Below are 27,420 nucleotides of genomic sequence, written 5' to 3'. Positions count from 1 at the left end.
CTAAAACTTGCAAAGCAGACAGATTGATGAATTAGTCGGCAAGAGAATTTATAATTTGCATTCCACATGCCGTTCATCACGGTAAAATTTCTTTGTGAATTTTAGTTTCTGGTACTCGAAACAGAGTAAAGAACTAAAACAGAAAGACGGTATAAGATTTAATTTTGATTTCAGGGCATCTGCAAGCCGCTTATACGTATTTCAACCTCTTTGGGTCTCATTAGAACGACATATGCAGTTGCTCTGATTATTATTGCTTATTAATCTTAGCTCTATTAACCATCTGTTAATAGATGAATTAAAAAACATCAATTTAGACAAAAAAGACATTGAGTTTATTATATAAGGCTATATAATGGAACCAGAAAGCAGTAGTAAAGGTGAACGATATAGAAACAAATAATATATTGATTGCGAGAGGGGTTAGGCAAGGATGCGTCTTGTCTCCGACGCTTTTCAACGTGTCCTCACAGGTCATATTCAGAAAAGCCTTATGGGAAAGAAAAGAGGGAATAAGAATTGGTGGAGAAATCATAAACACCATGAGATTTGCAGATGACACGGTAATTGTGGCTGAGAGTATAGAAGAACTACAAACTTTACTAGATGCAATAAATAATGAATGCATTCAAATGGGACTTGACATCAACACAGATAAGACCAAATTTATGATAGTATCAAGGAGTCCAATAAATAATGAACAACTAACTCTTGGTGGACAGCAAATAGAGAGAGTGACTAAATATAAATATCTGGGAGCTTACATCAACATAGAATTAGATCCAGACCAAGAGATCAGGGTACGAATAGAAATGGCAAGGGCAGCGTTCTTAAAATTTAAGCAATTGTTCTGTGACAAAAATCTGAATACTGCGCTGAGACTGAGGTTTGTTGAATGTTACGTCTGGTCGCAACTATTGTACGGGGTAGAAACATGGACATTAAAAGCGCAAATAGTTAAGAAGCTTGAAGGCTTTGAACTTTGGATATACCGGAGAATGTTGAGAATTCCATGGACTGCCAGGGCCACCAATGAGGAAGTGCTGAGAAGGATGGGTCGAGACAAAAAATTGTTGAGAACAATAAAAGTACGCAAGAGTGCATACCTTGGACACATACTGAGAAATGATAAATATAGTCTTCTGCAGGTCATCATGGAGGGTAGAGTCGATGGCAAAAAGGGAATGGGTAGAAAGAGGAAGTCATGGCTGAGAAATATTCGAGACTGGACAAACATGACTGTAGACGAATTATTCCACGTTGCAAAAGACAGAGAAGCTTTTAAAAATGTGGTCGCCAACCTCCGTTAATGGGGACGGCATAAGAAGAAGAAGAAGAATCTTAGCTCTAGATTTATTTGTACTAATATATATCATCATCATCATCATCATTCTCAGCATATTCTACCGATTATGGTGTAGTCTCCCTTACATATTCATTCTTTATATCTGCCCACGATTATCTAAAATTCGCTTTTCTGTGCCATGTTGTACCGGCTTGTTTCCTTCTATCATAGTCCCATCTTAAATTTTTACGTCTTCTTGGTCTTTTGACGTCTCTTGGATACCACAGTGTAATTATAGTGGACCACCTATTGTCAGTTCTTCTCGCTAAATGTCCCGCCCACTGCCATTTTAAAGATTTAATTCTGTACTGATGTAATATAATATTCACATATTTAGATTTCTCTCATAATCTATATTCTTATAGTTTGGGATTTGACACTGCTATACAGGGTATTTAACGAGATGTGATCATTTGTATTTTGAAATCGCTATGTAAATAAACACATAACACACTGTGTATAAAGAAAGAATAAAGAAATAAGCTTAGAGTAGGGAATTTTACTCAAAGTAGAATTCCCTACTCTAAGGAAATAAGTATTCACTTTACGGTTCTAGTTTTCAAATAGTAAATAATATGTTCTAGTTTTCAAATTAAGTTGAACATAAATCACTGACACATATTTGTATACAGGGTAAACTACAAAAAGAATTACGATTTGCTCATGTTTTAAATGTACAAGTCTGTATTTTAACTTTTTTTAAAGATTACATTAATTATACTCTTTTATTTTTATGAAGGATTTCCTATAACTAAATTTATTACTTTTCGAGATATAAGAGGCCACTTGTATCAGTTAACAACTGTAAAACAGTAGGCTTTAAAAAAAAGACAGTTTTCATATTATTATCTTTTTCATCAGTCTGTGTGACTTGTATTTAATTTTAAAAATGAATTTTTCTGTAGAAGAATTAACAGATATGATTTCGGTATTAGAAAAGTTCTAGAAATTGCCTACTTGCATCCAGTGAATATATCAACAGTGATATCCTAAACTGAGGAAGCCAAACGCAAAAGCTTTTGAAAAATTAATGAATCATTTTTCCGCACTGGGTCAGTTGCACATGAAAAAAATAAGAGAAACAAAACTTTTATAAGTGAAGAAAAGGAATATAATGTACTGTTATCTACTACCGTGGATCCCCATATCAGCACTCGTGAAATTTCACGTCAACATAACATTAGTCAAACTTCGGTGAACAAAAGTTCACCCATGTTAAAGATACCAAAGCAAAAACTTTAGGCTGGAACACAGTTGTATATTGACCTAGACTGTAGCATTAGAGGGTTAATATTTGTGAATTACGAGAAAGCGTATGACTCAGCTAACCATGAAACAATCGATTTGATTAATGTGATTACAGATAAACTAAAGGCATAATAATATGGCACCCTATATTTTAGACATATAGATGAGGTGAAGCCTCTGATGCGGTGCAAAGGTCATATAAAGAAGGTTACAATAAACTGGGGAAGGAATGGAGAAAGTTCGTTAAGAGCTAGGACACCTCAGAAGACTGTCAAATATTGTAATGTAATGAATTGTATTTTAAACGGCCCAACACCGAAAGGTACAAATGGGTCTACTGATTAAGTAAGTAAGTAAGTACAATAAACTGAACTTACACGACATAATATCGAGGCAGTAAAGGAAACTTAGGGAGGTCTATTTTCAATATTCAAAGTTAAAGGCTGTATGATAATGATGATGCTGATGGTTCAAGTTGCTAACCGCAGTATAAAAACAAAACAAAAAATCAATTAACACAAGAATTCAAGCAAAGACTTACTGTCAGAACTTTTTTTTAATATATTTACTTATTTTAGGTCACACAATTTTTTTAGGTCACGAAATTTTTTATTGGTTTGAATGGTCTTTCGATTTAATTATGTATGAAATATAACATCGTTAAAATGTTCCCCGCAGCTTCGCTGGGTAACTCGCATCCGAAATGTCCAATTTTCTCTGCCTCATGTTGGCTTTGGGGGCCGCTGTGGTGATTTTTATTCGAATATACCGGAGACTTAAAAAAACTTCACAATTAAAAATCTAAGGGAACCAAATTCCACATGAGAGATAAGGGAGCCAGTTTATATCACTTTCACATGAGATGACCATGCCTTAAAATCTCTCGTTCAGAATGTCTAATGTACCATGAGCTATGTGGCCCGAGTATGTTCAACTGTTCCAGAGCCGACTTTCTGAACATACGTCTTGTCTATGATCGTTAACCTTCAGTTCCTGAGTCAAATCACGTTGTAAAATTCTTTATATTGTGGTATGTGAAAGGACGAGTTTTTGCTTCCAATTCTCCTACACACTCTCACGGATAGCAGCGATCTTGTATTTCTTTAACGTGCAGGTATTAGTTGATTATGTATTAAACCAGTAGACTCAAATCTATTCATCATACTACGAATAACCTTCTGGGTTGAACGATTATACCGAAAGAAAAATGGGCGAAGCACGCGCATCGTTGGTTTAGGAGAATACCAATTTTGATAAAACAATTTTATCATTTTGACGCGTTGCTGTACGTTATATTCATCAATGGTGATTTAAAAAAAACAGATTGAATAATGGAGAATCAAATTTGACAGATAAACAATATTTCTCCTACCAACTGTCAAAATTCGGTAGTACCTATTGGAAGAAATTGTATATAGTATTGTTCTTATAGACAATTTACCCAAGGATGTGTTTTATTTCTGCGATTTCTTGATGTTTCATCTTATTGGAGTCATCACTTAGGCGTAGATATTTTGTAAACATATATTGGCTACTGGTATTTGGGAGCCTTAATATATTACTTCTCTAAATATAGTTCTAAAACTTTTTTTGCAACATTTCTATGTTATATTTACCATTAAATATAGTAGATATCAAATACTGTTCTACGTATTAAGAATAACATGTAATATTTAATTTTAGACCCATCATTTACATTCTGTACTCGCCAATATTTCTGCTCATATCCTACATATGGCTCGTTCCCGAATCTGTTAGGTGGCTTCTGTCAAAAGGGCGCAACGAAGAAGCAAAACGTATACTGAGAAAAGCTGCAAAAGTCAATGGCAAGGAACTTTCCGAACAAACTTTAGAGAAGTTGACTTTATCTGAAGAAGAGAAACCAACCGAAACGAGTGATATTTTGAAAGCCATGAAATCTACGACTTTAAATATAAGGTAAATAGATTTTAGCATGTGGGTGAATGAGAATCGTTTCAGAGTATTACTTATTAAAAAGTTTAAATCATTATGTAATTATTAACCATATATTTAAGGTTGGTGCTCTGCTGTTTCTGCTGGATAGTGTGTACTTTCCAGTTTTATGGATTAACGCTAAATTCAGTCACTTTGGTAGCAGGCAACAGCTACTTGGACTTTATGCTGACTGCTCTAGTCGAAATACCTGGCTACGCTGCTTGCAGATACTTGCTGGTATGGTTCGGAAGAAAAAAGTCTCTGTTCGGAGCATATTTCCTCACCGGAGTGGCTTGTGGATCATTTTTATTGGTGCCCGAAGGTAAGTTAATAATATTATTCACTTCGTCTATGCAGCGATTTAGTACTATTCAGTTTAATGCCAGAAAGGGATGTCCACTTCGTAGTGAAAAATATGTGTGAGGGGTCTGCCTTCATGTTTTCGACCTACCACTGTCTAATGAGCATCGTAAAGCTGTTTGAGCATAAAATTTTATACAGAAAGCGAAATACCTCTCTGCCTCTAAGATCTTAAGCAATTATGTTTTTCTTTTAGACTCTCACGCTGGAAGTCTTACTGTATACTTGCTGGGCAAGTTTGGGGCGACAATTTCCTTTACACTGATTTACGTACACACCAGTGAAATGTTCCCGACTAAAATGAGACATACTTTTATGGCAATTTGCTCTACTTTGGGAAGAATTGGATCTATGGTAGCACCACAGACGCCGATTTTGGTAAATATTTGTATTAATTAGGTATTAACATAACATTACAGATAACAATTTAAGACGATTTTTAAACATTACACTGATAAACTTCGTAAACGTACATAAATTTTTATATAGATTCTTTCTTCAATTATTTGATAAATCATTTTTTTCTTCATCTCTTAATGCTAAAATACTTTGCGAGTTTTTGCAATATTGTTCCGATCTGCACTGCCCGTTATTCATGCTTTAAGGTTTTCTCTTACGTATTCGTTCTTAGAAGTTCCAACTTTATATTATTCTTACAGAGCAAGTACCCATTTTGCATTGTTTTTAGGATTAATTTAGCGTAGCTTTTGGGACAAATCTAACGAAATTTGCGCTATAATATATTAGTTCATCTAGCTTCTAGCTTTAATATATAGTCGTTGTAATGGGTCGGACCAAATATTTAAAGATTTTTAACTTAGACAAATAATTAAATAAAATTTTAATTACGTTTACGTTTACGGCAAAATGTTTGCTTCCAAACACGATTAATTCCAGTTAATTTTAGTTCAGTTTAATTTTGCTTTAGCACCATCTTCAGAGAAATCCGAGTTAGACTTCAGATCGTTCTTAGGTTGTACTTTGCCTTTATCTGAGTCTAATATCTCTTCTAACGTAGCAAGAGTCTTTGGCACAAGTGTTTCTGCATCGTGAGGAAGAAAATGAATAGCCGAGGAGAGACTTGGGTATAAAATAGGATGCTTTGATTTTTAGTTGAACACTTTGACATCACGAGCAGAAGTACCATACGTACCTCAAAGCGGAAACTTTTCCTTTACCTTAAACCAGTTTCGAAAATCCTCCATACATCTTGTGCAAAAATTATGAGGAATGCACACTCTGTCCCCATCAACAAGTTTTAGTTTAAAGTATGTAAAATGTACTTTCGTTTTGTTTTTATATTGAGTTGTTGCTTTAACACTGTATGTTTGTCACAGATAAAACAAAAAGAGTCAAGTGAATTTTTGCACTTTGCGAGGCCTTTTACGAACTTTTTCGTTTATTTAAATTATGAACAAAATTATATTAATACCAACTTGGTAAGCCACATTATACTTACTAGAAGAAATTATCGAAAAAAAATCTGGTTGATATTATCTCTTCAACGTTAGGTATATCTATATAATGTTGTACCGGCTTGTTTTCTAATGTCATAATCCCATCTTAAATTTGGACGTCGTCTTGGCCTCTTGATGACTTTTGAATACCACAGTGTAATTCTAGTGGACCACCTCTTGTCAGTTTTTCTCGCTAAATGTCCCGCCCACTGCCATTTTAAAGATTTAATTATATGGATTGCATCAGTAACGTCAGTTTTCTGTCTACTCCGTTTTATTCTTTTTCGATCTCTCTTTGTTATACCTAGCATGCATCTCTCCATTGACCTTTGAGTTTCGATATTATCTCTTTCTTTAGTAAAGTTTCGCAGCCATATGTCATGGTGATTGGTGATATACACTGATCGAATGCTTTTTTCTTCAGGTAGATTGGTTTTCTTCGATTTGAATATAACTGCAGTTCTGCTAAATATATATATATATATATATATATATATATATATATATATACATATACATATATACATATACATATATATATATATATATATATATATATATATATATATATATATTAAACACCAACACAAAGACCACTTGTTATAGAAAACGACGGCATCGAAGCAGTGAACGAATTTATATACCTGGGAGCGCTCCTTAACACTGAAAATAATACATACTACCGAAGAGATAAACCGCAGAATTTGCACGACCAACAGATGCAATTTTGGGCTTAACCTCCTTTTGAAATCCTCAATTATACCCAATACACCGTTTATCTTATATAAGACCCAATACAAGTTTCAATACGCTAGAGAGAGACAAATTGAACAATCGCAAAAGATGTTGTCGTCACTGCTCGGTGCTGACATACTCAGTCTATGTTAATATATACGTCTATAGTTGAGAGTACCTCCACATATATGATGCAATTTGTAATTTGTATGGCCATAGAATATGATATTCTGTGTTTAAAAATGGACTAAATCTGCATTCGTATTTTGTGAAAATTTCTGACATTCCAGACATTTTGTTTCTTTTTGGTTTCAGTAGATAAGTGAATAAGAATTATTTGAAATTATTCAAGCAGATTTTTGCTTGCAGACCTGTGATATTAATCTGTAACTTATGACTGCTTCTGTGTTTTGAAAGACAGGATAATGAATGTTACTTACCCATTTCTCTATTGCCAGGGCAATAATTACTTTCTGTCGATGATTCTTTTCCATGAAGGTCAGATGAGTATTGGATCTATTTGTTTTTTTTTGCCCACTTCTCGTGGAGAACTGATGGTAAATGTCGTTCCATATTCCAATTTGTCCAAAACCCATATTTACTTCGAAAATATTTCCTAATTGTTTAATTACACACAAAAATAACTAATATTTAATATACTTTTCAGGCTCAACTCTGGAATCCACTCCCTTTTATAACATTTACAGTGGTGTCTTGGATCGCTGCGATTTTCTCCTTGTTTTTCCCAGAAACATCCAACATCAAACTTCCCGATACAATTGAGGAAGCAGAAAACATCAAGCAGTTAAGAAAATTAGCTGAGAAGGAATCGTGTACATAGTTATTTGATCTGTGATCATTTTTAATATAAGATAAACAAAAATTAATATATTATGTAAATAAATTTTAAAATGTTTTTTATTTGATCGTCAACAAAAAGGTTTTCAAAACCGTAGATTTCTGATGGGTTTAAAATAATATCCAGTTGATGATACCACAGAAAGGATACTCTACCAACTATAAGAATAGCAATAAAAGATGTAGCGAATAAATATTTAGGAAAATTTCAAAACAAGTAGAGAAAATTGGATAAAAGATACTTTTATTGGATATCTATTGGATAAAGATTACAAGTAGTAGATTTTTAATCAAGATCCTCTTTTGAAAATAATTATTTCCGAAAAAGGAAATCCTCATAGAAGAACATCGTAAGAAACTGCAAGTCATATGGGTAGTAGTAGTAGCGGCCGTAGCTCAATGGTTATGGTACTTGCTTGCCAAGCCGCACGGCCCGAATTCGATATAATATAAATATTATACGTCATTGTCAAATCTGTCTGTACAAAAAACTTGGCCGCTGATGAGAAGTCCTGAGAAATGCAGATTTGAAAAAGTAAATTAATAAAACTCTCCAAAATAGGTAGGTATATTAAAGTGGTGTAAAAATAAAAAAAGTTAATACTCTTTTATTAAAATAATAAAATTTATGACACAAAAAAGTTAAAATTTGTTTATAAAAATATTTATAAAAAATTTTCAGTCACAGGACACCAACATATCCATTATGGTAGTATCAACAAAGTTAGCTCTACATCAAACATAATCCAGGTCAAAAATTTTGTACTATTCATTGTACATTATCACAATTTCTTTGTATTCCGTTTTCTATTTCTAGATCGACCGACGCAAATTTAGAAGTTTCTTGAAGTTCTTGATCGGTGGCTTCGTCTTTTTTTAAATCGGGGTTTAGACTTTTCTGGATCCACAGTAACCATATTTGGCAAACAATCATCATAACAGTGGTAAATCCGAAAGTCCAAACTGTTCCGTATTCTTCGTAGATGTAAGTTACAAAAATGGGTCCCATCACTCTGGAGAGGCAGCCTGCACCTACCATGAATCCCATCCAGACGCCCTAAAACAAAAACGGTATAATTTATATGATTTATATTTAAAAAAAGTCTTTTAACAGATGATATGTCTTTTTATTGACAAGAAACTGTTCTAGGACGTTCTGGTCATGTACAGTAAACAAATGTGTAATTAAACGAATGCACTTAAAGAAAAATGAAGTTTTATCTACATTAAACATTGTATTTTTTAATACAGTTTTTTGTAGGACCCCATGACGTAACAAATTAACCCCAAAAATAAGAAGGGGAACAACGGAGCACGATGATTATAATACCAAAGCATAAAAAAAGGAAATATTAAGATATATAGCTTGGAAAACATAAAGTAGGGCATTACTTTTATATAAAGTATGTAAGAAACATAATACTTGACCACTTCAGGACTATTTCGAGCTGCGGTCAATAAAGTTAGAATTGCCATGCTCCGTAACGGATAGGCACCACAAGAAGAAGAAGAAACATATGACAATAATATACATACCACATACCCCAATATATTTAGTAGTGGAGTATTTTATTGAACATTACCATCTATAAAGACAGAATACCACATAATACCTTGGAAACCGTTGACGATATAGCGAATCATAAAGCATGGGTTGAAGTAATTCAAGCTATCAACTTAATCGTGTTAAATAGCCAATATTTGAAAGAGGAGAGAGTCAAACACACATTGGCGTAACTATGACAATGATCCCGATTAAAAACTAAGTAGAAGAATGGATACAGTAGAAGGGGAAATCTTCACATATCATAAATATATCCTATGCAAAATAAGGGAAACCATAAAAAAATCAAGGGACGGGAGACGAATCAAATTCATTGACAAGAAAAACCTAAAAGAATAATTACAAGGAATGGGGTAACACCCAAATAATTTTAAAGCTGGATATAAAATAATTAGGGAGCTATTTGTTTGGGAAGAGAAATATTGGGGAGAAGAATGAGCCCATACTGGTGGAGAGATAACATAGAAGTTATAAGAAAACATTACAACGACTAGTAGAAGAGGAGACCGAAAGACTAAAAGCCTTAAAGAAAGAGCTAAACCAGGGAAATAAACAGCGAAGAGAGAAGATGCGATAAAGAACTATGCGGCAGACTGGAAAATCTGGGGAACGCATATAAGCTTGCAGCAAGAGAACTCAAGGGAATATTTTAAAAACCCAAACTTTAAAATATAGAACTGACGGAAGCACTGTTTCCGCAAACAGCGGAGAAAACCTTCCAAATAATACCTACAGAGGCACCAACAAACGGTTTGGAAGAGATAATGGAAGCCGGAAACTAAAGACAGGGAAGGCACCCGGACCTGACAGAATTGCGCCGGAAACAATAAAAACCGCTATTGAGGAAAATGCTCAAGGGGTGAAAAACGAAACGAAAAACGAATATGATTGCTAAAGACACTAGGCAAGCTATTCCAAATCCTCATAAAGTCAAGGCTTGAAAAATAAATAGAAGAAAATGGAGGACTGCCAGTATGGGTTCACAGATCTGCAGTAGATGCCATAAATAGGTTAGTAAGGGAGAAGGCTGGGGGAAAATCATGAGACTATTAGTAAAAATCCAAATATCCTCATATCTGCAGTACTTAGTGAGGGATTATTTCACAGCCAGGAGCATTAATATAACTAAAAATGATACAATGAAGAGATCTGCGGGAGTACCACAGGGATTGGTCCTAGGTCCGCTGCTCTGGCATCTACTCTATAATGACATATTGGAGATAAACCTAGGAGAGCGAATACAGACAATCGCTTACTTATATGGCCTATTCATACAAGTTGAGCACTTCGAGAATGGGCCCATATTAGATAGGGCAAATATAGCCCTTGAACTAGTTAGGATGTGGCTAGAGAAGAGAGAAGTGACGCTAGCCACACAGAAGACGGGGGCCATGGACCCTTGAAGATTATGGGTCCAAGAGCGGGAAAGCATATCTCCTTAACTCTGGCAAGAGAAAATATTCTACCTGTCAATAAAGTCTGGGCATATTGCTGAACACCAAACAGAGCCTCGGTAAACACATAGTATATACTGCGAAAAAAGCAAATCAAAGAAAAACGGTGCAAACAAAGACCATGCCAAACATAGGTGGAACGAAGACAGATAAAATGAGAATTCTCATGGAAGTGGTCCACTCCAACATACTATATGCAGCACCAGTATGGCAGCAGGTAATGCATAAACATAAATACAGAAGAATTCTGGGGAAAGATCAGAGGAAGGCCCTGCTGAGGGTCGTCTGTACACATAAGACGACTTCGACAGTTGCCTTACAAGTGATTGCAAGTGTTAGCAAGGGTGCCACAAATTCACCTACTAGTGAAAGAAAGAGCGATCACGTATGGCACGAGTGAAAACGACAAAGCAGACGAAAGAGGTGTGACCAACGTGAAAGGACAAGAATAGTGGGAAAACAAAGGGCTGAATGGACAAAAAACTAGTACCGGACGTGAGAGACTGAGTAGGACACAGTCATAGGGAGACTAACTACTTCACACAGTTTCTTACGGGCTCGGCTCTTTCAGAGCCTTGGGACAGGAAGCAAGAAGAAGACAACTGCGTTGACTGAGGGCTTAACGATATGGCAGAACACTGTGGGTTCGATTGCAAAAGGTTCACGAATGAGAGGGCGGAGCTATACGAAAGGGTCGGAGAAATTAGGGCGAATAACATATTGGAAGGCAGGAAGAGGAGAAGATAAATACAAAGAAATCCTGAAGACAATAACTAGAATAATAAAAAGAAAAGAGAACGACAGCAGACATAAACGCTAAAGGGAAAAACAGAAGAGAAGGAAGCCGTACATGCGTGTTAGGACGGTCTAAACAAGACTAGCCGCGCGTGTGTAGCTAAGGGTGGTTTTAGTTGGTAGGCAGGGCATTATGGACGCACCCAAGGGCACAACTTCCAAGAGGGAAAATTCACTCGGGCGTATCCATTTACTCTGAATCTAACGCACGTCTTTAGAAGATTTTACATCCTCGGCAAAAAAAAATGGGCATAATAAAACAAAAGGAATTGCCATCATAATTGTTATATTGATACAAATTTCGCATTGTTTCGCAAAATTATTATAAATAGGTATTTTCGAAAAGAATAATATTAAAATATACATAATGTATTATATATTTTAATGGCGAATGGATTTAGTGTCCGCAATGCTCGATGCCGCAGTCATATAAACACAAAGAAACAATATATATTTTAATAAGCCATGTTTAACTTATACGTAGTAGACCTTGAACGCGCAAAAAAGAAGAATAAATCATCAACATCACTTATCACTTTTGACTTTTGTTTTGACATTGACATTGTGACTAACCTCAAATGAGCGGTTCCTCACGGAATTTAATTGTTAAAATATTTAGGACTGTGATTGATAGTTTTATTTGATAAAATATGTGTTTAGAGGACGTTATTTTAGAAATTGAAGGAACTCCTGTTAAATGTAAAAAAGATGTACTTATTTCCAATAGTGATTACTTTAAGGCAATGTTGGAAGGAAATTTTATAGAAAAGGATCAAAAGACTATTTCCATTAGGGTATTATCTTTATTCTTTGTAGAAAGTTTAAACCTTCTATATTATATAATTTTAAATAAGTGTCCATGAAGTACATGGTAAAGTATTTAGAACATTTTGGGAATCATTACTTATTTTCTTTAAAGTCTATTGCAAGTAATGTTTACATACTAAAAAGAGATAAATGAGTACATAGGTTTGGCAAATGTGAATGCAGTGGGTGGTGGGTATATTTGTCCATTTTATATGCAATTTCCTATGATTTGAATGTTTGTGAAGAATTTTTAGAGTGTACAGAAGTATTGGGATGTAAACTAGGATTAGGTTATTTGGACCAAAATATACTTTAAAAAATGCTGCTGTGGAAAAAAATACAGTGTTTTAAATTTGATTTTTTTACTTTTTGCTAGTAATTTCACTGTATATTTATGTCATCATCATTCTGGCTTTACAAACCTGCATGGGTCCTAGCCTCAGTAAGAATTTTTCTCCAGTTGTCCCTATCCATCGCCTTCTGCTAAGCATGTATTCTCATTATTCTCATGTCTTCATCAATGTTATCAAGGAACCTTGTTCTAAGTCTTCCTCTTCTTCTATGACCAATGGGTATATCAAGCAGCGTTTTTCTAGCTGGGTCATTTTGTTATTACATGCATTATCCACTTCAGATGTCTTAATATATTTTATGATATCTGGTTTCTGGTATATTCTATAAATTTCAAAGTTGTATCATCTTCATATAACTGTATGCTTATGTATAGTTAACATAAATCGTAACTTTGGACAAGGAATGTTATTGTATATATTATTTTATATTTGAATATAGAAGACCCACTTGGATGATTCCTGATGATAAAACATTTCATGAAGAAACTTTTCAGTGATTTTTTTTTCTGTAATATTACCTTTTTTAAACACTACAATTTGAACCATTTTCCAGAAAAAAATTAACTTTAACTATGCTGCTTAAATGTTAAAAGGGAGCATTGCTATGTATTTCGATCCTCAGATACTTTAGAGAGGATTTTGACTCTATAGTTGATTGCTTTATTTAATATACTATCTCATCTCTGCCTTTCCTACCTGAAAGGATTACAGCTTCAGTCTTTGTCTTTTCAGGTTCCAGCTTCAGGCCATTCTACTTTAGCCAGTGATTTATTTCCCACAATGTTTCATTTGCTATAAACATTAAGTAGTGCTATAAACTAATAGTAAGTTAGATACATTTGGCGCAATTCTAGAATACTCCAGTTGTCAGAGATAAAAAAGACACTAAGTCTCTAAAAATTATATGAACAAGCTGAATTTTGCTGAGAATGTCAATTTTGGAACCCTAAAAAAGATGCAAAAAGGTTTACCACTCCTTACCCTGGCTTACCCCTAAAACCCTACCTTGGAGGAAGGGGAAATGGAAAAAATCGATTTACTAAGAATCTGTATGCAGTAGAAGAAAATGTTTCAAATAAAAAATTTTGAACAAAAATGTTTATTAGCACTATTTGTGTAGAGTAAATTGTTCTCTCAGAAACAATGCTTGAAGAGCAGGCAATTTTGAAATGTCAGTTACATGTTTGTAATTAATTTTAAATAAAATTTGTATTACCTTGGCAGTGAAAATTCCAATTGTTTTGATCAGAGTGTCCTATTAACAAAAATCAAACTGCATTTTAAAGGTGAAGAGTGCAACTTCCATATGCAATTTTTGCATTTTGCCACTGATAAAGTCAGTTTCTATAAAGGTATTAGATAAATGTTGCACGATTTTTGCCATTTTGTACTTTATTACTTCCATTAACCTGTCACTATGAAATTTCAGTTTTGAGATTTATCAACAAATGTGAAGCATTTGAAATATGTCTAAAAAACGATAAATTTAAACTTTCTCATTACAAACGATCTAAAATGTTTAAAAATGCTTCTTTTCAATTGCACAAGTACATCCGAAATGATACAACTTCCGGTAAAAATTCCACATAATACTGTCTTTGTGGAAATTTCCTTGATATTTTGTAAGGTAAAAGTTCAAATTTTGCGTTTTTTTAGGTATATTTCAAATGTCTCATATTTGTTGTCAAAACTAAAAATCGAAGTTTAATGTTATAGGTTTTGAAGATTAGTGTCTAACAAGGAAATTTCACACTTCAATTGTGGCAAAATGCAAAAATTGCATTCGAAAGCTGCATTATTCTTTAAAAGGCATTTTGATCAATAGGACATTTTGATCGCGCGCGCAACTAACATTAACATTGGTCGGTCGCTTCAAGCTTTGTTTCTGAGAGAACGGTTCATTCTACATACAAAGTGCTAATATTTAATCATTTCTGTTCAAAATTATCTCAGCTACATTTTTTATTGGCAATATTTAACAATTTTCTGTTCAGCATACATATTCTTGGCAAATGGATTTTTTCTGTTTAAGGTGGACGCCGAGAGGTAGGGAAGGTAAATTTTTTGGATCTTTTTTGGGCCCCAAAATTGACATTCTCAACAAAATTTAGTTTGTTCGTCTCGTGTTTACATATCAAATATCTGATGAATGGACTAGAAAAATAATAAAAATGTTAATTTTATAAAATAAAAACAGAATTTTTTAGTACAAACGGGTCTGTTTTAAATTATACAAATATTAACCATTTTAATAAATAGTTTATCAACAAAAGTCGTTTTAATTTCAGGACGTTGACCTAAAAGCTGTAAACATTATTCTCACGCTTTTATGGGATCCTACAATTTATATTGAAGATGAAGATGTACTCATGGTACTACATGCAGCTTGTATGCTACAATTCTGTGAGATTAGAAACACGTGTTTAGATAAACTTATCCAAATTCTATCTGTACAAAATTGTTTGAAAATATGGATAATAACAGAACAGCTAGACATTAGACCATTTTTTTTAAAAGCTAAGCGTCTGGCATTAACTGAATTTATGACTATTAAAGAGACTGATAGTATTAATGATTTAAATTTAGAACAACTTATTAGATATATAGGTAGTGTGCACCTAGTGACTGATAGCGAATTAACAGTGTTTCAAACACTAATGAAATGGTGGTACGATCACAGCAAAGAACATACTTCAGATGACTTTATCAAACTACTTAGTTGCGTCAACTACAAAAAGCTCTTACCTGATCTTTTTAAAGAAATATTGACTTATCCAGACATTGCTAATACTGAAGTTGAAGATATTTTAAAATGTTTGTACAATATTTTAAATAACATTCCAAATAGTTCATGCTCAGAGAAATGTTTAGCGGTATCATCTTTGCTAAGCCAATCAAACGACCGAAAAATTGATAGTGTACCTTGTTTTTTAGTCCTAAATTCATCTAATGACGTTCCTAATAAGAAACGCCATGTGGAACACAATGAAACTGTTGTGGGTAAGTATGTTTCAATTATATTTTTCTGGTTTTCTAGCATTTTAATTCTTTCTGCAAATCTAGTAAGATTGGTAAAAATGACACAGAAAAACCACAAGTAAAGTGCAAATGTGTAGTCTTAGCCGCATTTATAGAGAAGAAAGGTGTTTGACAGGGATACCTGTTGTCTACACTGCAACTCAATATGGTACTAGAAAAAATTATATCATATATAATTATCAAACACTAGAAACTCACTTTCACTGAAGATTAAAGATGGATCAGTCAGATACAAGTTGAAAAGCATGTAAGTAAGAAACAATGTTAACTTAAGATTGACAAAGGCCAATATATGTGCTGGAGCTATGAGCAAAATTATTAAGACAAAAGAAATATCACGTACATGAATAAAACCATTTGAGTTAAAGTCCTGGGAATATTTGTTCCTTCACAATAATTGGCGCCATGGTAATGGAGAGAGAATGGAAAAGAACTAATGAGGAAGTATACCAATTGTATGACAACCCTTGTATATCAACAGTAGTTAAAAAACATTCCTTAGAATGAAGGTAGGTCGAAAATATTGTCTAAGGGTTACCAAAATGCAAAAGAAGAAAGGTAGACAACAAAGGAAGTGGAGGGATGCAATCTTGGAGTATATTAAAGAGCTGAGGATGAGAAATTGGAAACAGAAAGTAAAGGACAGAAACATATGCAAACTATCCATCCAGGAATAGGCCTAATTTGTGTTTCTAATTGCGCTGAGATATAAATTGACCTGCATCGCTCTCAAATCCTCCTCCACATCCTACAGCCATCGCGTCCATAGCATGCCTGTCTTACTAGTTCTTCCATTCTTTGGTTCACTCCTATCAACTCTAATTTTAAAATTACTTTGGATTCTTCATGACCTTCTTAAACCAATATAGAGCAAATAGTTTTTAGAAACTATTTGCTCAATATTGTCTAACACATTTTGAAATTTGATCTTTTTAACAACAATAGGACATTAGGTACATAATGATTTTATTTTAGATCGATATAAACGAAAAATAGTATATAAAAAATTTGTTGCAGATAAAAGCAACCTTCACGTCGTTTACTACGGTAAGTGAATAGTGTTATAGTTCTATAGATTATAATATACTTTCAAAATTTTAGAAACTAAGTTCTCAGAATTGTGAATGTGTTAAAAAGACGAAGGTCTTTTCGGTTGTAGATATTTTACGATATATTTTAATCATTTTCGTTTTTTGAATTGAGATCGACATATTAAATATAAATATATTACTAGTGTCATCGCAAGCTCTCAGTAACTGATCAATGAGTGCTTCGTTGGAATTACCCAACCTCTAAGCTCTTCTAATGGTCCATTGACTTGGTGCCTCCATCTTCATAAAAGGGACACCCAGTGTATAAATATGAGCGGTTTTCAAGTCGTCGCAGACCTTCACGGTTTTACTACACTCTGGGAGGTTGGGCTATGGCGTAAGAATTATTTTACACCAAGCTATCGAGTGACAGAAACATATAAATATAATGTTTATTGACTTAAAAAAGGCTTTCGATAGTATAAACAGAGTAAATGTGGAGTGATTCTGAAACTATATGGACTACCGATAAAATACATTAACCTGATCAGATTATTCTACAAGGGATCCAGAGTCGAACTGGAACATGCGGGGGAAATGGTAGAATATATAGCTATACAAAGCTGAATTAAACAAGGATGTGTAGTCTCCCCGACACTATCCCCAACCATAAAAGATTGGATCATGGAGACAGTAAGCGATAAGAAGCGGGTATTAGGTGGAAGTTGTACTACCAGTTGAAATATTTTGAGTTCGCTGACATGTGTCTCCTAACCGAACGTTGGGACCATATGCAGAAGAAGATCGACACGTTTGCAAAATACTCCAATGTAATGGACCTCAAGATAAATACAGAAAAAACGAAACTCTTATAAAACAACATCAGCATGAAAACGTGTTTCACATAGCAAACAATGAATTTCACAACAAATTTCACATGAAATCGAAAATGTTAATGGAGAATCCTGCTCAACGATGTGTTACTTATTCGAAGGCGTCATATAGACGAATTGTTTTGGTATTACCATCTCTTTTTTTAGACGTCGAGTTGCTCGAGGGTCGGCAGTTTGCTCTAGATTTTTTACCCACTTTTTAATTGGGCTATGTGAGGGAACATGTTAGTTAATAAACTCCCACTATTTTGATAATAGGTCTAACAGCGTAACCGTGTTTCTTTCTCGTCCAATGATTTATTGTAAACTAAATTTTGACCTATGCAGGTCCTGACAGCCCGGCGACCTTCTTCCTCACCAACTTAACTCACGCTGCAAGCCACACCTCATTTCTAATTATCCATTTTTCCGGCATTTTATTTTGTTTAATAATTTTGTTAATTAATGCTGTGTATTAGCATTTTCTCCTACCAAAAAATTTCAAGTTTACTTTGACTGCCCTCACCTTCCATATTGCTATAGTGAACTCATAAGAATCTGCGAGTGCTTTTGCAACTAGGTCTTGAAATTTATTGTGTGTCATTGTAAGACTCTGGATAACGCTTAAACGTAGCCATACTTTCTGAGAACTTCTAGTTACAATGTTGAATATATTAGACCTAATCAGTTTAAGGTTTTATCATTTTAGATCGGAAACTTGGTATATTTCGAAGATTCGTAAATGTTTTAAAAAAATTAGTAGGTTTTAGAATAATAGGATATAAGGAATATATATTTTTGTTTGGTGGAGAATATGAGATTGGTAAAGGGGATTGGAATTATAGTTTCTGGGCATACGATTCGATCAAAGAGGTATGGAGAATGAAATCGAGGATGCCTTTCCCTAGAAGACATTTTGAAACATGTATAGTGGGATCTAAGGTATTTATTTCAGGTTAGTGCAACTTAACATGAATATGATCCAAAGCTACTATTTTGTTAAAATATTTTTTATTTGTAGGAGGTGTTGGTCAATTTCGAACAATCCAATCGAACATTTTTTGGTACGACTACAAAACAGACGAATGGAGCAAACAATACCACTTTCCAACAACAATATCTAATAGATGGTATAAGTGCTGCAACTATTTAGATAAATTTCTAATCTTTAGTTTAAATGAAAAATGTGCGTATTTTTTCGATGAAAATAGTGGCTGGACGATGTTGCCCTTGGTAATACCTCCCTTGGTAATCCCTGATGCTATAAATTCTATTTTTGCATATAAGAATCGACTGTATTTAAAAGGTATGGCATAATAAAGCAGTTTATAATGTTTTATGACTATAGTTCTAAGCATTTACTGTACAATCCACAAAATTCTACCAACATGACTTAAAAACTCACAGTAAAACAAATATTTTAATAGGTCATCGAGAGAAATTAATATTTAATTTCAATAAAGTTCAATAAGCTCCTCTTAAGTCTTAAGGAACAATCTAACAATACAATCATGGCTCCACCAAAAATGTTTTTAATTGTCATGAATATCTTTCGTGTTCTGTCCAGCCCCTGTAATGACCTCTTGTGGGCCAATGTATATTCATCCCAAATAAATAATTTGCATAGGTACCTGTAAAATCTTTGCCATTGCGCTATTTTTGGCGATGTTGCAATCTGGTGTTTCATTAATTTGTATATGGTAATTTCAAGGCAAACCTTGATGCTACTGCAATCTGATCCTTGCCAATAATAAAATTATGAATGAATAATAAAATTAGTAATGTTTGTTCTGTCCATCCCCAGCATCAAAGAAGTAAATTCCACCAGATCCAATGTTCACAGCTTTTATCAAAGTGTCGTACGCAAACCTTTGTTATTGATTAAATTGTAGAAAATTTGTATGAACTATTTCGACAAATGCTTCAGTGTTGAACCGTTGTTCTCTTTGTAAATTTGTAAATTGTACTCTTTCATAAAGTCACAATTTTATTCTAATTTAGTTTATTTTAATTTAATTTTGTTTTATTGTATTCTATTCTATTTTACTCTATATTTCAGTTTATATTATTTTATTTTTATTTTCTTCTACTTTATTCCATTTTATTCTAATTAATGTTATTTAACTTTATTTTACTCTATTTTATATTAATTTTATTTTATTCCAATTAATTTTATTTTAGTTTTATTTTATTCTATTTCAATGTATTTTATTTTAATAAACAGGTTCTGACTTATCGCTGAACTTAAAATCTTCCTAATATGTTGTCAGTCTCCCTTTAAGAAAAGGTAACATTTCAACGTTGTCTTTGGTGATTGTTCAGCTTCGTGAAATTATAAAGTCGTTGTCCATTCACCATTTACGTTGAACAGCTAAATTAACTACCGTGGGATCTCGTTTGTGTATGGAAAATGAAGAGATTCTCCAAACCGCCTCATTGACATATCTTCCTATATGTTAATAATATTTTACTTGAATCCTATATGATATGTTGAAACTTCATCTTTATTATTTGGAGTCACAATACCAAATACTTACAGCAATGTCGTTGTCAATCTATTAATATTGTTATAGAGAGTTATTGAAACCGTAAGATGACAGCCGCGTTTATTACAGGCTCCTTTAATAAAGTACAAAATCCTTCATCTCTAAAAGACAATTATTGCTAACATAAAAAATTTATTAAAAATCCCTTATAAAAGGTATATAATTTATAAACTCAATCGGGCTATATCATATCAAAACGTTTTCGGAATCCATGTTCCATCATCAGTGCACTAGGTGGGTATACATGTATTGAGCCACTAAATATGTGGGTAAAAACCCGTTAAAAATTGTGTTTTAAAATTTGGTTTACATTATATTGTGATAAATTCTATGATGTTAAAGTTACCAGTTGATTTGGTAACATGGCGACGTATGACTCCACGTGAAGTTGCTGGTCCTGAAAGCAACTCAGTTGCTTTCATCAGGTCCTCGTAGACACATCGTCTCAGGACCATACGTCGCCATGTTACCAAATCCACTGGTAACTTTAACATCATAGAATGTATCACCATATAATGTAAACCAAATTTAAAAAACAATTTTTAACGGGTTTTTACCCACATATTTAGTGGCTCAATACATGTATACCCACCTAGTGCCCTGATGATGGAACATGGATTCCGAAAACGTTTTGATATGATATAGCCCGATTGGGTTTTTAAATTATATACCTTTTATAAAGGATTTTTAATAAAATTTTTTGTTATATATGGTATACAGCCAAACTACAGGAACTTAGATTCCTTGTGGATTTTTATTGCTAACATGTTAAAAAAATCTTTTATTTTGACAAATAAATTTAATATTTTTGTATAATATAAAAATAACCTAAAATATCTTAAGATCCTATTTGTTACTTAATATGCCTAATCCTTGATTAAAAATTAAAATAAGATCAAGTAAAACGTTGAATTTAATTAAATTGTTATTTAACGAATATGAATAATTATGAAGAAATAGAGTTGTTACTTATGAATATTATCGGTATAACGTAAAACAATAATCATAAAGATTTACTAAAGAATAATAATAATACTAAAAACAATACATTAAATAAAACCGAACATACAACAAGTTCGATCAAATATCTATATAAATAATATAAGTGAAGTTTGACTGACTTCTTTTTTTGTTTCTTCAAGTAATTTGACAGGTTAAATCAAAATAAGGGATCTTTAAAAAAATGTTCTGGTCTGTATTTAATTTAAATGCAGGTATAAAAAAATAAATAATGCTTTTATTAAAGGATGACATAAAATACGTCTTCAATAACTTCCTATTTATTTTGTTAATCATAGCTTTCTCTGTTAGTCATAGTATGTGGCGCCATCCATTAGTCATATTGCGATTTAAAATGACAGAAAAACTGTTTTTAAGGTCTTTCCCATCGAGTTAGAATCTATGGAGAGGGCATCACGTGACTAAAAACGACCTCACTTCGGCCATATTGTTTTGCCACTTTTGACAGATCGTGTATGTTTATTTATGATTGTTGTTTTTCGAATATTTTTAGTTTTATAATACTTTTATAGAAACTGTAATAATATATTGTGATAGTGCATAATAATGGTTTCTTGTTCTCAACGTAGTTGCAGTGGCAGAAGCAAGCAAGAAAAAATCTTCAGGAATAACGTTCTACAGGTTAGCATACAAATATGTAAACAAAGTAATGGCCCGTACTTCAGAGAATAAATTAATAGTATTTGACTGTATTAATTTATCTTTATGTATAATATATCGTGTTTTTAGTGTTTACCGCGGGATAAATAAATCATAGTTTATTAAAAATGTATTGCACTTTTTTAGATTATGATTAAATCTTCTGAATAACTAGTCATATTTTTATAGTAGTTTTAATATTATTGAGTCCGGCCATGATCCCACCGCCATATTGATATCACAGTTAGCCACGCCTACGCCGTTTTTAGTACATACGTTAATATGCTCATAGCTTCTCCATAGATTCTAACTCGATGGTCTTTCCGTACATATTTTTTTAAAATTATCTTTTACACAAACCTTCTTCTGATAATAACAAACACAACAAAAAAGGAATTAACTTTGAAAAATTAAAGGCAAATATCGAGCACAATTTTAATAATCAAATCTTGCTTATTAAAATTTTGCACGATATTTGCCTTTAATTTTTCAAAGTTCATTTATTCGAGCATTCAACCTTATATAAAAAAAGGAATTATCTAATTTGGTGCAAACATTGCGGCGATTCATTTTTATTAATATAGATATGTACCTATGTTTGAAGGTATCATTTATTAATGGACATTTGTGTTTGTAAAATGAAAATTAGTATGTCTAGTTAAAATTCCCTTTAAGTTAATTTTTATATTACGCACAGTGCAGTAGTAGCTAACTTCTGGGCCTCCTCTCTTTAAATCCAATTTAGTGTTCCTTACATCATTTTTGTATAATATTTACATGTGTGGCTTAACCGAAGAAACAAATTACCCAGCTAATGGCTAGAGCGTTTAAATATTTTGTAGCGTGAAAACTGCTTTGTATAATTCCAACATTGAAAAGATTATAATGACTATGTTCGTTCGTTTAAAGATCTGGTTTACTGGCAAGCATTTATTTTATTTATCGTATAGCACTTGACACATTTACATTTAAATGTAAATATATTTTGTATAAAACAATACATATATGTTTACAAACGAACATCTAACTTATTTATATATTCTATCGACTCTGGAGTCGCCATTAGGAAGTGCTCTGACCTGCCTTGATAGGATCTTGTGGGACACTGCTCTGTAATGTGACAGATGGTTTGGGGTTGTCCGCAGTCACATAGTGGGGATGGTCGTTTACCCTATTTGTGCATCAGATGTAACCGCATCTGCCGTGTTCGGTTCTGATTCGGTTCAGCATAGTCCATGTGTTGCGTGGTAAGTCAAAACCTGGTGGTTTTTGTGTGATGCAGGGTAAGCTGCTATTTTGTTGTTCCATCCATTCTCGAGTCCAAGTGGTCGTTAAGTTGACTCATTTTCCACAGCAATCTGTGCTGTTTTTATTGGCGGTCGCCTGGAGCGTAAACGGTTGCCGTTGGCAGCATCTATATCTTGATGAATTGGCAGGATCTCGTTACTAAGTATCTTTTTGTACTCACTAGTGAGGGAGTGTATGCGCCGTAGTTTGGGTGGTGGAATGTGAAGAATGTGAAGAGCAGTATTCCGCGGTTGAGAAGATAAGGCCCAGGGCAGATGTTCGCAAGGTGGAAGCCGATGCTACCCATGTTGTGCCGCACAGCTTCTGGATGATGTTGTTTCTGGATTTAAGTTTTTCCGCTGTTTTTGACAGATGTTCCTTGAAAGATAGGGTTCTGTCAAGAGTCACCCCAAGGTACTTTGGTGTTTTATTGTCAGCGAGTGTGGTGTTTTCGAATTGGATGTTCAGTATTCTTCCTGCAAGCTTGTTATTTAGATAAAAACTGGAAACTGGAAAGCGTTTAGTTGAAGCCTCCATTTACGGAAATACTTTCCCACTATGTGTAAGTCTGCCGTAAGGATTTCTTCTGTTTGTTCAAATGACTTACACCTTGTTGCAAGGACCCAGTCATCGGCGTAACCAAACTTCCTTGATCTCATCGTAAACCAATAATCTTCGCTCGAGTAAGTACGCCAACCTGCGGTTACCCTCATAATCAAATACTACTGTAGCAATGACCAGTTGTCAGCAGAATAACATTTCTGTCTCATGGCGGTCTAAACCTAGCTCAAATTCCCTCTATTTGCTTTCGCCATAGGTAGGTACCCCAAATCGGAAACTTTTCTTTGTACCCTCAAGCCTGTTTCGAAGGCTCTCCATATATATATTTTGCAAACTTTATGAGGAGCTGAAATTTTGTCTTGTTCACCAAGTTTTAGTCCAAAGTATGCAAAATACACTTCCTTCACAAAATCTGTTAAGTTTAACATATTATTAACTGCTTTAACATATTATTTTGTAAACATTATAATAATATCAAATTCCATACCATACATCTGATTAAGACAGATAGGTTGATAATAGTATTTCCTCATCTTTTATGCATGTTGCAGTTTGTATAACCACAGAGTACGAATACTATACAGATACGACATTCTGTTTCAGAATAGAGTTCAGAATTAAAATTTCCCTTGTATGAGGCTGGAAACTTATTAGTGAAGCCTATTATTTTTGTTTTAGGTCAACAATTATTAGAAATGAAGGCGGTCCAAGGCGAGTTGAAAGTTATTTCAGTACAAAGCATTTCCACTCTTGAATACGACGACTTAGAAATGACTATCTGTGATAATATAGTATATACGTTATACAAAGAACATACGGTAAACGGCCTTTGCCTGTACTCGTTTGAAAAATTCAACTTAGATACCGACGAAATGGAAGTTATTTTCGACAGACTGAAGGAAGAGGATACGCTGAAAGCAGAAGAGGAAATTTTCGACTTGGATCAGTCGTTTAACATATTCTCCTTCTCTCACCATAGTTTATTTGACGAAAACGAACTGGTAAATAAAAATTTCTGATTTTGTAATAAAAATTATTTAAGAGTTATGTCGTTTTTCATTATACAATTCCTATTTCTTTAAAAGTAATATTTGAAAAAGATACGACGCTCTAATGTGGGGAGTATTAGTTAAAAACCAACACAACTTTCAAGAAGAGGATGGAAGAAGCCTACCTTTGAATTTCATCCAAAGATATCAGATGTAAGCGCGACACCTTGAGCAAATTTTCTAGTATAACTTGTCCAGCAGATATACGGTCACATTGGAGGACCTCCCACTCTTACGTCACAAGCCACGTCCCCGCCTGTCTCTTGTCAATTCTTTATCTGTCAAATGTCTGCCACGTGTCAAATATTCTTATCTGTCAGGTGTCAATTCTTCCTTTCATCTGGCGCCTTAGACCACTCTACTGACCTGACGACAATGTATGATTTTTCTGTCATCGCATTCTATTCGTTAAATCCTATCATGCGACACATCGTTAGCTATACGTTATTAACGTTAGCTATACGTTATTTTTCTTACAGGTGCGATAAAGCGTAAAATATGCCAGAAAGGCAGTATGTCGGACCCGATCTTAGTATACGATATATCAAGTGGTTGGAAATGAGATCAAATAACCTTTATTATTTCGAGAAAATGCAGCTTCATTCTTTAATTATGCCCAGTCATCCAAAACAGATTTTTCAGCACTTTAGATGTGGTAGCATTTATAAAACTCGCTATTAGGATTGTACAAACGTAAATTACTATAAGAGTAAACACTCGTTCATAATGTTTATTTAGGTGCTGGTATTATTTCTATACGAAAATAAGTTGCATGTAAAATTTATCAATTAATATCAATATTGTGTGTGTATGCAATCAAATTACGGTACCTGTGATGTTGAACTAACACTTCTGCTGCTTCCACAGTGCACTGGGAAAACTCAGGGGGGCAGAATCTTCTTAAAGTTGCGTGGTTGAGTTTAAACAAAAAAAACTGGAGCATTTATACAAGACTGAGGTGCGTGTAGTCTGGTAGCTTCGCTTCCCTTAAGTCTCAGAGGGGCGGTGCGTTCAGGGCCGTCTTAGTTTACGTATATATAGACATACACACACGTTAATTAAAGAATTAAATATAAAAATAAAAGAATAAGAAATACCTAATAAAAAAAAATTGGAATATGTGTGGAGGGACGTAACAAGGATAATAGATTAGATCACATAGCGAAGAAAATCGTGAACAATCAGTAGTATCAAAAGCAAATCTTCCTGTAGTACTGATGGGCTAAATCTTCCAAAAAAATATGTTGGAAGTCCTGGTCTCACTAATTAATGATTCCTTTCCTACTACCGGTCCCATCCAAAATTATTGAGAGACTTATAAAAGCCCGACTTATGTCTTTTCTCGTTGAAAACAACATTGCACCACAAAGTCAGTTAGGCTTTTTATCTAATAGATGTACCAGTGATGCTATGTTTTCTGTACTACATGCCTACTATGCTGACTATGCCAAAGCTTTTGATTGTATAAATCACATTTTGATAAAAAAAATAAATTTCTTTGAATTGGTTCTAATCTTACTTGGGGAATAGGAAACAACTAAATAGAGCAAATGATACTGAGTCTAGTCACAAAAGCATTGTATGTGGAGTACCACAAGGTTCAGTATTGGGTCCTCTACTTTCCCTTATCTTTATAAATGACATCACTAACTTAAAAATCAATGGAAATTTTTTTCTTTTTGCTGATGATATCAGTATCACCAGGAGGAACTCTAATATTGCAACTCTTCATGCAACTATAACTTCTGATCTACTTAAAATAAAAACCTGGTCCGACGTTAATTTACTCTCTTTTAACGTGGATCAGACAGTAGCATTATCCTATAAAAGGAGCTCTTCAAGCTCTGCTTCTTAATAACAGCCAGGTCAGTATCGTTGATTCTGTAAAATTCTTGGTATTTTCATAGACAGCAACCTTAAATGGTTGCTGTTTGCTAAAACCTTATGTGGTATCTTCATATCGATTTGTTAAAGTAAGAAACTAGGCTCAGTCTGCTATGCAATAAGATCTGCTTCGAAGGAAATCAATTTAGTGTCTTTCAAAATAACATATTTTTCTTTGTTCGAGTCTCATTTTCGATGTAGTCTTCCTTTTTGGGATTCCAGTACCAATCTGATGTTATTTTTAAATTACCAAAAAGAGCAATACGGTATCTTTTTGACCTCGGTAGAATAACACATTGCAGAAGCTACTTTAAAAATCACGGGATTTTAACTCGTCCTACTTTATATATTTTAGAAACTGTTTATTTAATTCGTAAACACATGTTTTTCCAGTAAGACCTAATCATTACTAGGTACTCCACCAGAAATTCAACCTTTGATGCGTATTTACCGATCCCTTCCACTGAGTTAGTAAAGGAATCTATATTATATTCGGCAAAAACAATTATACAACCATCTCCCTTTGCAACTTAAATCTGCAACTTCTTTCCGCAAGTTCT

At 33.7% G+C, this 27,420-nt stretch overlaps 3 protein-coding genes across 6 annotated transcripts in view; 2 read left to right on the top strand and 1 right to left on the bottom strand.

Annotated features, from left to right (window-relative positions):
• Positions 1–8,013, top strand: part of LOC140445182 (organic cation transporter protein-like) — an 86,445-nt gene extending 78,432 nt beyond the window's left edge. For both annotated transcript variants that reach the window (XM_072537058.1, XM_072537057.1), the window contains exons 7-10: positions 4,277–4,531; positions 4,630–4,871; positions 5,106–5,287; positions 7,769–8,013. In XM_072537058.1, the coding sequence (XP_072393159.1) occupies positions 4,277–4,531; positions 4,630–4,871; positions 5,106–5,287; positions 7,769–7,942 (853 nt within the window). In that variant the 3' untranslated portion in view covers positions 7,943–8,013. The remainder of the gene's footprint in view (positions 1–4,276; positions 4,532–4,629; positions 4,872–5,105; positions 5,288–7,768) is intronic.
• Positions 8,014–8,551: 538 nt separating this feature from the next.
• Positions 8,552–27,420, bottom strand: part of Cln7 (CLN7/MFS domain-containing 8) — a 68,790-nt gene continuing 49,921 nt past the window's right edge. For both annotated transcript variants that reach the window (XM_072537055.1, XM_072537056.1), the window contains one exon: positions 8,552–9,016. In XM_072537055.1, the coding sequence (XP_072393156.1) occupies positions 8,729–9,016 (288 nt within the window). In that variant the 3' untranslated portion in view covers positions 8,552–8,728. The remainder of the gene's footprint in view (positions 9,017–27,420) is intronic.
• LOC140445179 (ectoderm-neural cortex protein 1-like) lies at positions 12,329–24,974 on the top strand. 2 transcript variants are annotated; one of them, XM_072537054.1, is made up of 6 exons: positions 12,329–12,566; positions 15,221–15,932; positions 16,989–17,018; positions 18,584–18,829; positions 18,896–19,180; positions 24,606–24,974. In XM_072537054.1, the coding sequence occupies exons 1-6, from the start codon at positions 12,423–12,425 to the stop codon at positions 24,944–24,946; spliced, it is 1,758 nt and encodes a 585-aa protein (XP_072393155.1). In that variant the 5' UTR covers positions 12,329–12,422; the 3' UTR covers positions 24,947–24,974. The 2 variants fall into 2 exon arrangements, with proteins under 2 accessions (XP_072393155.1, XP_072393154.1); XM_072537053.1 differs by having other exon boundaries at positions 16,947–17,018.

Source organism: Diabrotica undecimpunctata, chromosome 7 (assembly GCF_040954645.1).
Source record: "Diabrotica undecimpunctata isolate CICGRU chromosome 7, icDiaUnde3, whole genome shotgun sequence".
In the NCBI taxonomy this organism is placed as follows: Eukaryota; Metazoa; Arthropoda; class Insecta; order Coleoptera; family Chrysomelidae; genus Diabrotica; species Diabrotica undecimpunctata.
This window is presented reverse-complemented; position numbering and strand designations above follow the sequence as displayed.

Bases quoted from the DNA above. Each gene is read 5' to 3' on its own strand.
- LOC140445179 (XM_072537053.1), top strand. From the start codon at position 12,423: ATGTGTTTAGAGGACGTTATTTTAGAAATTGAAGGAACTCCTGTTAAA. The intron at 12,567-15,220 runs GTATTATCTTTA...TTTTAATTTCAG, and splicing joins AAAAGACTATTTCCATTAGG to GACGTTGACCTAAAAGCTGT. The intron at 19,181-24,605 runs GTATGGCATAAT...TTTTTGTTTTAG, and splicing joins GAATCGACTGTATTTAAAAG to GTCAACAATTATTAGAAATG.